The 11,905-nt window shown below is 47.4% G+C and overlaps 1 protein-coding gene across 2 annotated transcripts; it reads left to right on the top strand.

Moving 5' to 3' along the window:
• Positions 1-4,068: 4,068 nt before the first annotated feature.
• Positions 4,069-10,804, top strand: LOC142070029 (uncharacterized). Of its 2 annotated transcripts, none has more exons than XM_075122963.1 (2): positions 4,069-5,946; positions 6,353-10,804. In XM_075122963.1, the coding sequence occupies exon 2, from the start codon at positions 6,424-6,426 to the stop codon at positions 7,711-7,713; it is 1,290 nt and encodes a 429-aa protein (XP_074979064.1). In that variant the 5' UTR covers positions 4,069-5,946; positions 6,353-6,423; the 3' UTR covers positions 7,714-10,804. The 2 variants fall into 2 exon arrangements, with proteins under 2 accessions (XP_074979064.1, XP_074979067.1); XM_075122966.1 differs by having other exon boundaries at positions 4,069-5,066.
• Positions 10,805-11,905: the final 1,101 nt, after the last annotated feature.

An 11,905-nucleotide genomic window follows, 5' to 3' on the forward strand; every position in this document is an offset into this window, starting at 1 on the left:
ACTGTGAACCTGGGTTCACAATTGCTGGACCCGGGTCTCAGCTGTGCTCATGCATCCACCCTCCATGCTGCAGACCTTCTTACTCAGGTCTGTAGCTTGAGCTGTGTTCACACTGCAAAATTACATGGCTTTGACCTACCCACTAACAAGATTCTAAGACTTGGGGTCTGACCTGAATCAGACTGATTTGTATGTGGAGAGAAGTGACTTTGGGCTCAAACCTGAGTCAGAACCTTGGCTTAGTGTGCAGTTTAGACGTATACCCAAGGGGCACAATTCTGATCACACTTATCCTGACTTCAGAGGACTTGCTTCTGTTTTACATTAGTGTAATTCAGATCAGAATCAGACCTATACATTTCCCTGTTGGCGCTAGTTTAAAATCCAGAACAAACAACAAGCAGGCCCAGAACTAAAGCTCTGTTTAGTGCAAAATGTTATAGCAACATAAGGCTTGTCATGGTGGATCAGAATCCTGGCCAAGCAAATCTGTCTCCAATAGTGGCTAATATCTGATACTTCAGACGACTGTCACCTTGCCTACAACTATCACAAGGTGTCTTGTCTATACTGAGGTTTTACCCACCAGTTTAGTGGCACTGATGCAAATCCACGGCACTAGTGTGCTGGTCTAGTGCAGCTTATTCCAGTTTCAAACGAGGCTGAAGTGCACCAGTGGGTGTCATGGCTTTCTCTGGTGCAGTTACATCAGTGTAGATAAAGATCCCTATAAAAGTTACCAGACCAGGCACCAAATCTGCTTGACCATCCATTGCTATGGTGATAGTGGGGAAAAATTATGTTTTTACTTGCCCTACACAAGTAGAATTTTGCAAAGCTGACCTAGCCTATTGTGCTGTATGCAAAGGAAAAGTTCCTTCTGGACCCCCACCTCCCCAAGCGATGGAATTAGCCCCTGAAGCATGAGATTTGATTCCCTTTGTCTTAACATGCATACCTACAAATGCAGTTACTGGTCCTTGAGTGATCTGGTTCTCTAGTAAAACTAATTAGGGTCTAGAACCTTTGGCAGCAGTGACTCCCCCCAGCTGCCTGCACACTGTGTGAAGAACAGTTTGCATTTCCTTCTATTTGTTCTAAATTTATCTGCCATTAATGATGCAATTATTATAAGCAAAGACAACAAAGAGGCTCAAAGTCCAGGGGCAAAATAAAGAGAAGAGGGTCTAAGGCAGGACATGGAATGTAGGCCAGAACAGCCCAGAGAAATGCAGCAAGGGAGAGCAGTGGTAAGAGTAGTGGCCTAGGCTGCCTAATCTCCAAAGGTAATGTCCCACCCAAGTGGTGGTAGGTACCCCTCAAGCATCTCTCTGCGTCCAGTTCTATATGGCTTGATCCAAAGTGCCCCGAAGTCAGTGGGAATCATTTAATTGACTTCAGTGGAATTTGGATCAGGCCCAAAATCACAAAGGGAATCTTAAGGGGTTTGTAACATTCTGACCTGCTGTACAAATGCGTAGGGCCGTGTAGTGTATGTGCAATGCTCAACTGACCAGGAACGGGAGGAGCTAAATTCCAGCAGCTCCCACTGACTTTAACTGGAGTTGTGGGTGTTTAGGCACTTCTGGAAACCAGCTCCTATCACTTGCATCGATTTAACTAACTGGATTTTTAAATCAGTGCAACCCTTTTTGTTGTCACTTTTAAACTGAACAAAGGTTTCTTTGTATTGATTTAGCTTCACTGAGTATAGGTATAAGCCAGATTTTATTAATACCCTGACCCCTTGAGTGTAAGCATTCCATTTAGAAGTATTGATAGAGGGGAAAATTAGAGGTAGACTAGGAATCTGTACAGGTGTTAGGGGGCTTATTCCTTCACCCACTTCCTTCCCTGGTCCTTCTCGCATGAACAGAGAGCAACAATACCCAAAGTCCAAAGGTGCAAACAATTCGATGTTCATTGGGGTGAACTTCCAGCAAGCATGATTCCAGTTTCCTTCCTTAGTGTCCCCCTTCCCAGCTCTGACACCACAGAGCCTTACCTGTGTCCCTGTTCCCATTCCCCCCCTTAGCAAAACATGATTCCAATTTCCCCACCCCCATTCCCTGTTCCCATTCCCCCCGCCTTTACTTCCTGATTGACTGCAGACTATACAGTAAAGCTTGAGTTCTGCTTAGCTATACCTTAATCAATCATTTTTCTGAAATGTAATTAACCAATCCTAACATATTACAGCATGATTCTTTAACCAATTATATCCCACCACCTTAATTAGTTTATACCCAGCAAAATTAATTATACACCAGACAGAAACAATCACAGAACCAGACAGAGACCATGCAAATAAACAATAGCAAAGTGAGAACTATAATGACAAAACAGTAGAGAAGTGAGGATTTCACATCCCAGCTATTGATAAGTGAGTTCTTGCCAGACAGGATGCTATCAAACTAAGTTTCCTTTTACATTTTCTAGGCACTTCCCTTTCTCTGGAGGCGACAGGCACTATCAGGACAGGACTGTGTTCCTAACAGACCAATAGCACCTTATTTCAGTTAGACTAGGTTGGAATGTGAGGATGTGACCGCACACTTCCCAGCTTATGGCTGCCTCTGCTGCTTAGCCAAAGGCCTTAGCCTAAGAAGAGGGCCTCAGACTGTCACAGTAAGAGAAGGCCCTTACACCAGCAGACAGTGATTTTGATTCTTTCTTTTATACCTCTATAACTAGCTAAGTGATAAGAAGACACCTAAATTCTTAGAGTATAGGCCTTTACAGACAGGCCTGAATATCTATATCCTAACAGGTATCTGTACAGAACTGGGTTTGATTTGGTTCTTGTCTCGCTCCCAATTTGGCAGGTGCTGGGAAAGTAGCACGGCAGCATACTCAGTCCCATGGTAACAAAGTCTCTGACAATGGCCAGCACCAGCTGCTTTCGAGGAAGGTACAAAAAACCCTGCAGCACACCATGATGGGATAAACTGTTCCCAGGGAAAGAGGCCTCCAAACCCCCAGCAGTTAGAGGTTGGCTTATGCCCTCAAGCAGGGGGTTTGTCACCCTTCACAAACTCTTCAGGATGTGTTTCCCTTTAGTAATTTACTGTCATTGTTATAACGTAAGGGTGGCCGATCTAGGGATGAGGCTGACCCCTCACAGGTGGTGAGGCTGGAGTAACAGGGTGTTGGGGACACTGGGGCATGGCCACTAGGTAACTCGAGGGGATGGAAGACCACAAGTGTCGATGAAGCCCCCTTGCACTAGGCCCAGGTGTCCTTGGCCCCCCTCCCGCCTGGAGGCACTCGCAGCAGCTCTGCGTACTAGGCCCAAGTGTCCTTGCCCCCCCCCCCTCCGCCTGGAGGCGCACACAGCAGTGTTAGGATATAGATATTCAGGCCTGTCTGTAAAGGCCTATACTCTAAGAATTTAGGTGTATTCTTATCACTTGGCTAGTGATAGAGGTATAAAAGAAAGAATCAAAACCACTGTCTGCCAGTGTAAGGGCCTTCTCTTACTGTGACAGTTTGTGGCCTGTGCTTAGGCTCAGGCCTTTGGCTAAGCAGCAGAGGCAGCCATAAGCTGGGAAGCGAACGGTCACATCCTCACATTCCAAATTAGTCACATTGAAATAAGGTGCTATTGGGCTGTTAGGCACTATCAGGACAGGATTGTATTCCTATCACCTCCAGAGAAAGGGAAGTGCCTAGAAAATGTAAAAGGAAACTTAGTTTGATAGCATCCTGTCTGGCAAGAACTCACTTATCAATAGCTGGGATGTGAAATCCTCACTTCTGTATTGTTTTGTCATTATAGTTCCCACTTTGCTGTTGTTTGTCTGTATAATCTCTGTCTGGTTCTGTGATTGTTCCTGTCTGCTGTATAATTAATTTTGCTGGGTGTAAACTAATTGAGGTGGTGGGATATAATTGGTTACATAATCATGTTACAATATGTTAGGATTGGTTAGTTAAATTTCAGGAAAATGATTGGTTAAGGTATAGCTAAGCAGAACTCAAGTTTTACTATATAATCTGTAGTCAATGAGGAAGTGACGGGGGTGTGGGTGGGGGTGGGCATGTGGGTGTGTGAGATGGGAACAGGGAATGGGGGTAAGAAAATTGGAATCATGTTTTGCTAAAGGGGGAGATGGGAACAGGGAATGGGAGTAAGGAAGTTGGAATCATGTTTGGCTAAGGGCAGGAATGGGAACAGGGACACAGGTGTAAGGCTCTGTGGTGTCAGAGCTGGGAAGGAGGATACTAAAGAAGGAAACTGGAATCATGCTTGCTGGAAGTTCACCCCAATAAACATCGAATTGTTTGCACCTTTGGACTTCGGGTATTGTTGCTCTCTGTTCATGCGAGAAGGACCAGGGAAGTAAGTGGGTGAAGGAATAAGCCCCCTAACAAGCAGTTATACTGAGAATTTGCAACAGTATGTTGCAGAGTCAGATTGTCTGAAACTAAACAAGGCCAAACAGGGGAGATATGGAAGAACAATGCTGAATAAAGCAGCTTTATGTATAGTTTAACAAATGATACAGAGAACCAGGGAACTAGCTGGGAACTGGATTGGCTAGCTATATGGATACTTGGGGCAGCTTGCTATTGGATAAGTATGCTGGGAAAAAGGATGTATAAAAAGCCTGTGTAACTTCCTGCTCTGTGTACAGGATTTGAGATTCAAATCTCCCTGCACCTTTTTGAAGCTTCAAATAAACTTTTCTGCTTCTCCACCCCGTTGTGATTATTGGGTGTAGCACACCGGGTAATGAACCAACTTCAGCTGTTGTTTAGGCTCTTGGCACTGGGTGCCGGCAACAGCTTTTGGCGTCCCTGGGTGGGCGACAAGGCTGCAGTTTAGCCTTGCCCGGACCCCTCCTGGAGGTCGAGGATTGTGGCGAGAACCGACGCCCAGCGCGCACCAGTGAGTTCATCGGGGGCCTTGGAGGAGACGCGATTTGATCGACCCCGGAGGGCACAACGGTGCAACGCACTCATATAGTGGAGAAGGAGTTGTGGACGGCGGTGAAGAACCGGTCCCTTAGACATGGGGGAGGAGCAACTGCAGGCCACGGTGAAGAACCGGTCCCTTGGATAAGGTAGGAACCTTTTAAAATCCGGATTGTATGCTCTGTTGGAACCTGGGGATGCCCAGAGTTACCCTGTAGGTATGGGACAGGGACAGAGCTCAGGGGTTAGGGCACGCTGTACGCCCCTAGAGTGCATTCTAGCAAACTGGAAGGTATTTGGTGCGGATCCAATGACTAAGAGCCAATTAAAATGATTCTGTACAGTTGACTGGCCTCAATATCAACTAGAGGACCAGGAGTGGTGGCCACCAGGAGGGTCAATTAATTACAACACGATCCTCCAATTAGTTTTGTTTTGTCAGTGAATGGGTAAATGGAATGAATATTTGTATGCACAAGCGTTTATGGCTTTAAAAAATAAAACAGAGCTGTAATTCTGCAAAGTTGTAATTTGACTCCGACTGGTTCGGTAGTAGCTAATGTTAGTCCACAGACCCCCACCCCCACTGTAATGGCAGAGCTGGTGTCCCCTTCGGCCCCCACACCCCCACCGTATAAGGGTAGGATGCCTCAGGTTACAGAGATTGCCCCCTCGGTGGGACTCTATTCTTTGCTTACCGAGACTGTTGTGGCTTGCCCAGGGGCAGACGGACGTCAGGCTACCACTATGCAAGTTTACACCCATGTGCCATTCAATCCAATAGACTTAGCAGCTTTTAAAACACAGGCTGGGGAATTCTCAACGAACGCAAGCAGGTTTATTTCAGTCTTTGAGGGGTGCCTCAGTAGTCACAAGCCGATTGAGATGACTGTAATATCCTCCTGAGAACCCTGTTGTCTGAGGTGGAGAGGGATCAGGTTACAGCTAAGGCAAGGGGAGCGTCAGCGTTCAAGCGAGGAAAAAAAAAAAAGAAAGGAATCTATCTGTCAAGTTCCTCTCCAAATAATCGTAAGCGGCTCAGGGCATTTCTGGGTATGGCAGGCTTTTGCAGGATATGGATCCCAGAGTTTGGACTGTGGGCTAAACCCCTGTATGACTGTGTAAAAGGACAGGTTTCAGAGTAACAGCCGTGTTTTGTGTGTGTGTGTGTGGGGGGGGGGGGGCGGAGGGTGAGAAAACCTGGATTTGTGCTGGAAATGGCTCAACTTGATGATCACTTTAGATAAGCTATTACCAGCAGGACAGTGGGGTGGGAGGGGGTATTGTTTCATGGTCTCTGTGTGTATATAACGTCTACTGCAGTTTCCACGGTATGCATCCGATGAAGTGAGCTGTAGCTCACGAAAGCTCATGCTCAAATAAATTGGTTAGTCTCTAAGGTGCCACAAGTACTCCTTTTCTTTTTGTGTAAAAGGAGCGGATCATGACCCCTTCTATTGGACCCCAGAGGCTGATAGGGCATTTAAAATCCTGAAAAGAAAATTGATGGAGGCCCCAGCTCTGGACCTGCCGGATCTCTCTAAGCCGTTTCAGTTGTATGTACATGAACGAAGGGGGGTGGCCCTAGGAGTGCTCATACAGCTGTTAGGAGCATGGAGACGTCCTGTGGCTTATTTTTCTAAGCAATTGGATCAGGTTGCAAAGGGTTGGCCGGCATGTTTACGGGCGGTCGCAGCTACTGCCCTAGTGCTTGAGGAAGCGGAGAAGCTAACATTGGGAGGGGTTATGCAAATCTATATTCCCCATACAGTCCGAGCCTTATTGGATGCAAAGGGAGGGCTTTGGCTCACCCAGGCTTGGATTGGTCGTTATCAGGCTAAGCTGTTAGAGAACTCTGAAGTCACCCTACAGCCTTGCCCCTCTCTTAACCCAGCCACTCTCTTGCCAGAAACAGAGGAACAGAAACATGACTGTTCAGAGATCATAAATGTCCAGTACTCCAGCCGTCCGGATTTAAACGATGTACCCCTCCCAAATGCAGATTATGAGTGGTACACTGATGGTAGCAGTACTGTAATAGATGGGCAAAGGAGGGCGGATTATGCTGTTGTGACCCTCCATGACACTGTGGAAGCTGAAGGTTTGCCTGCTGGGACCTCTGCCCAGCTTGCCGAACTAATAGCCCTGGCCCGTGCACTTGAACTGTCAAAAGGAAAGCGGGTCAACATTTTTACTGATTCAAAGTATGCTTTTGGTGTGCTGCATGCTCATGCTGGCCTATGGAAGCAAAGGGGAATGCTGACAGCCCAAGGCTCCCCAGTCAAGTATGGGCCCCAAATCCTCCGGCTCCTAGAAGCTGTACAACTCCCCTCGGAAGTGGTGGTGGTACATTGTAAAGCCCATCAAAGGGAGGATCAAGATGTAGCCAGAGGTAACGCCCGGGCAGATAGAGAGGCTAAGCATGCTGCCACCCTGCCATCCCCTCAGACTGAGAACGCCCATATGCATGCCCTTATCCCATCAGTAGGGGAGCTTCCAACCCCTCAGTACTCTGGGGAGGAGAGACAGCTAACTGACAAACTCAGTCTCCGGGAAAAGGAGGGATGGCTCCATTCCCCAGAAGGGAAGGTCCTCTTACCAAAGGGCCTGATCCGGCCAGTGCTGCAGAAACTACATCAAACCACTCATGCTGGCAGGGAAGCATTTATTCAACTAATGGGAAAATATTTTATCACTTCCGGACTCCGACCCCTGGCTGCCCAGGTACAAGCAGACTGCTTAGTCTGCCAAAAGAAAACCCCCGACCAGGACATCCTGTGCCACCAGCTGCCCTAGAACCCACTCCGGGCCCCGGACAAGTGTGGCAAATAGACTTTACTGAGTTTCCCCGGACCCAAGGGTTCAAATATCTCCTTGTTATAGTGGATCGGTTCAGCGGATGGCCAGAAGCCTTCCCATGCCGTAATTGCACTGCCAGAACAGTGGCCTTCAAGTTTGTTAAGGAGATCATTCCTCGCTTTGGACTCCCCCTGTGGATGGAATTTGACAACGGGACACACTTCACATCAAAAATCATTCAAAGCATCTCACATGCCTTACAGGTCCCCTGGAAACTCCATACGCCCTGGAGACCGCAAGCCAGTGGTGTAGTGGAGCGTACCAATCAGACCCTTAAATGGCATCTCTCAAAAGTGTGCCAAGAAGCCTCACTGCGATGGCCTGATGCTTTGCCCCTCGTCCTACTCCATATCCGCGTTCTCCCAAAGGGTAGATTAGGGCTCAGTCCCTTTGAAATTATGTTTGGAAGGGCATGGCCTATGAATGGCACCCCGGTTCTGTCAGGGGAATGGGAGTTGGGTAATGTTTTTTTGTCACAGTATATGTGTTCCCTGTCTGCTGTTCTCTTGTCTCTTCACAGGTATACCAAGGATTCCCAGCCTCTCTCCTTGGACTCTCCTGTCCACTCCTTACAGCCCGGTGACTCTGTGCTTGTTTGCACCTGGAAAGACGAGCCTCTCCAGGAAAAGTGGAAAGGACCCTATACCGTCCTGCTGATCTCCCATACAGCGGCAAAGATTGAGGGACACAAGAACTGGATCCATCACTCTCGTCTGAAGGCAGTACCCGCCCCCTCGTCAGCAGAACAGTGGACCGTCCAACCTGCTGACTCCTCATCTAGTGACGATCTCGGGCTAAAGCTACTGTTTAAAAGACACAAATAGCGGGCACCTTAATGCTAAAATGGGCCCACCCAGGTACTGGAGACCCTGGGTTGGAAAGACTCTGGTGGTAATTAATTGGGTAACATTGTTATTCTCTGTATTGGTATTTCCAAATTGTGCATATTGGGAGCATAACTCCTTTGTTTCGCTTGCGCACCATGTTGCTAATTTAACAAACCAGACTGATTGCTGGGTATGTGCTCCAATTCCACTGTCCCCCCAAAATGGGAATGCCTCTTGACATGCTGCCCTTGACCCTAGCAGAATTAGCCACCACCAAAGAGCAGGAAAGAACGGACTCGCCATTCTGGAATAAGACCTCTTTACAGCAAGCCACCTATCAGGACCAGGAGTATTCAGTTGCAGTACTCACTGAGGGAGTGTTATGTTTTACCTGAAACCAATCTGATCCCTATGGGCGTCCTGTGGGAAAAAGCTCCTGTGTTATTACACAGTGGGCTGATGGGTACTGGATAAAGACCAAAACGGGAGGCCAGCAGTGTGGGTGTAATGGTTCCTCCCCTTTTAGGGAAACTCTTACAAATACTCTTACCACAAAAGAAAGGTTTGGAAATATAACTTGCCGTCCAGTTAATATCTCCAATGTAGCAAGCCAATGGTGGGTTTGTAGTGGTCCCTATGGCAAGTGTAATTTGAACGGCACAATTAGAAATGCCCCCACTTGTACCCAATCAAAAAAAATAAGATGCCCCCGTAGGGGCATAAAAATTGTTTAAAAAAGCAGCCAAAGCAGCCTTAAATATCCCAGGAATCCCCTTAAGAAACAGTCCTTACTGGGCCCTACAGGGTCACTATTTTGTATGTGGCCGAAAGGCTTACAAGGTGCTGCCAGCCAACTGGACAGGTAGCTATTATATAGCTCATGGAGTTCCTCATCTTTCCATAACTGCCACACTGCCCAAAGGAAAGATTAGAAATGCCCGAGACACCTCTGTTGAGTCACGAGAAAAGACCCTGCGGCGACTGACTACAGCATTGGAGGACAATATGAAGAATCCCCTCACAACCGAGAAGCTTGTAGGGTGCTCTGTACTGGGAATAGCACCACTGTTTACCGGGCCAGCCATGGCATGCATAGGCCGCTATACTATAAGGCTGCAAATGGTACTTGAGAAAGTGGCCTTAGAGTTAGAGGACTCGGTTAGTGATTTAGGGTCAGCAGTAAAAACATTAAATAGAGGTACAGCAGCTCAGGACGTTTTCCCTCCAAAACAGGCTGGCTTTGGACTATCTCTTGGCATCCCAAGGAGGGGTTTGTGCCCTTGTCGGGCCCCGATGTTGTGTATATGTAAATGATAGCAGTTATGAGATCTATGAAAAGGTGGTACAGGCTGAGGCCCATGCCCGAGCCGGAGCACAGGTTGCCTATACTGCCCCAGAGAACGATTGGTTGCAAACCTTGTTTTCAGGCTGGGGTTTGTCGTCTTGGCTTGGTGGTTTATTTAGCCTGCTATTGAAAATTCTCTTTCCTGTATTGCTTGTATTACTGGTATTATGCTGTGCAGTATCATGTGTTAGGGCCCTTTTGCAAAAGTTAATAAGTCGTTCTCTTCAGGGCGATCACAAAGTGCTTATGCAAAGTCCTATTGTAAAGGAATAAGTAGCCCAAGTGAGAAAACTCAGAGCCAAGGTTGTTGAGTGTTCTCAAAGGGGGGAGTTGTTGGGGACACTGGGGAATGGCCACTAGGTAACTCGAGGGGATGGAAGACCACAAGTGTCGATGAAGCCCCCTTGCACTAGGCCCAGGTGTCCTTGGCCCCCCTCCCGCCTGGAGGCACACGCAGCAGCTCTGCGTACTAGGCCCAAGTGCCTTGCCCCCTCCCCTCCCCCCCCCCCCCCCGCCTGGAGGCGCACACAGCAGTTATACTGAGAATCTGCAACAATATGTTGCAGAGTCAGATTGCCTGAAACTAAGCAAGGCCAAACAGGGGAGATATGGAAGAACAATGCTGAATAAAGCAGCTTTATGTATAGTTTAACAAATGATACAGAGAACTAGGGAACTAGCTGGGAACTGGATTGGCTAGCTATATGGATACTTGGGGCAGCTTGCTATTGGATAAGTATGCTGGGAAAAAGGATGTATAAAAAGCCTGTGTAACTTCCTGCTCTGTGTACAGGATTTGAGATTCAAATCTCCCTGTACCTTTTTGAAGCTTCAAATAAACTTTTCTGCTTCTCCACCCCGTTGTGATTATTGGGTGTAGCACACCGGGTAACAAACCCACTTCAGCTGTTGTTTAGCCTCTTGGCACTGGGTGCCGGCAATAAGGGGAAGGGATCATGCTGTAAGTTGTTGGTGAAATACCTGAAAATGGAGGACAGGGCAGGGAATGGATCCAATCGGAGAAAATGAAAAGCAACAGATTAAAGGATTGCTGTGAAGATAAAATCATCGCGGAATAACTCCTGGCTGGGGAACACCTAGAATCATTAATTACAATAACAAATAGACAACGGTTCTACTTTTTCACACCACTTATGCTATTTCTTTATCCTCTGAACTTCACTTAGCTTGGACCGTGAAAGGGGTGAGGTTCACTTTCTCTTCAGAGTTCATTTTGCTTCCCGTTTCTCATGCACGAACGTAAAACGATTGTGTGTGGAGTCTTTCCATTGGGGGAAAAAAAAACCCCTGACGTGATGCTTTCAAGCGCAATCATGAACACGTTTTCACTTCATATTTAATTTTGTAAAATCAATTTTTTTTTTTAAAATTTTGGTCCTTAAATAGTGTCCCTTTTAAAATAGTCTCCAGCCTGTGCCTAAGTATGCTGTAGAATGCTTTTCCAATCGTGGAGGCTTCCCTTCTTCACCCACAGCTCTGACTGCATACCTTGACTTTGGTTCCAAACCATTGTTGCCAATACCCCTTAAATCTGAACTAGATCCCCCCCACGCTCCTGAAATTTAGCCCCGTCCTCCTCCTTGGCACGTCAGTCCAGACCCAAGCCCTCCCTGCTGCCAATGCAGCTCAGTCCCAACCTGAAGCTCCCTACTACTGCTGATGCTCTTCAAAGTTCAACTAGAAAGGCCTTTTAAGTTTCATGTGGCACCTCAACCCTCTGCCTCCAGCTCTGTGAGTTTCCTCTCTTTTCTGGTTCTATGAGGCCATGTGGTCTAGCTCAGGGCTTCTCAACCTATGGGTTGCAACCCAAAATTGGATCACCAGAATGTGACCAAGGGTCTCATGAGAGGCTGGAGGGAAGTGGGCAGTCTCACACTCACCATGCAGCAGTGGTTCCTGGGGCTTTGGTCCAATGGAGCAGGCTGGGCTTGGCTTC

This window comes from Caretta caretta, chromosome 1, assembly GCF_965140235.1.
Source record: "Caretta caretta isolate rCarCar2 chromosome 1, rCarCar1.hap1, whole genome shotgun sequence".
Taxonomy (NCBI): domain Eukaryota; kingdom Metazoa; phylum Chordata; order Testudines; family Cheloniidae; genus Caretta; species Caretta caretta.

Coding starts and splice junctions, on each gene's coding strand:
- LOC142070029 (XM_075122963.1), top strand. CDS start 6,424: ATGGAGGCCCCAGCTCTGGACCTGCCGGATCTCTCTAAGCCGTTTCAG.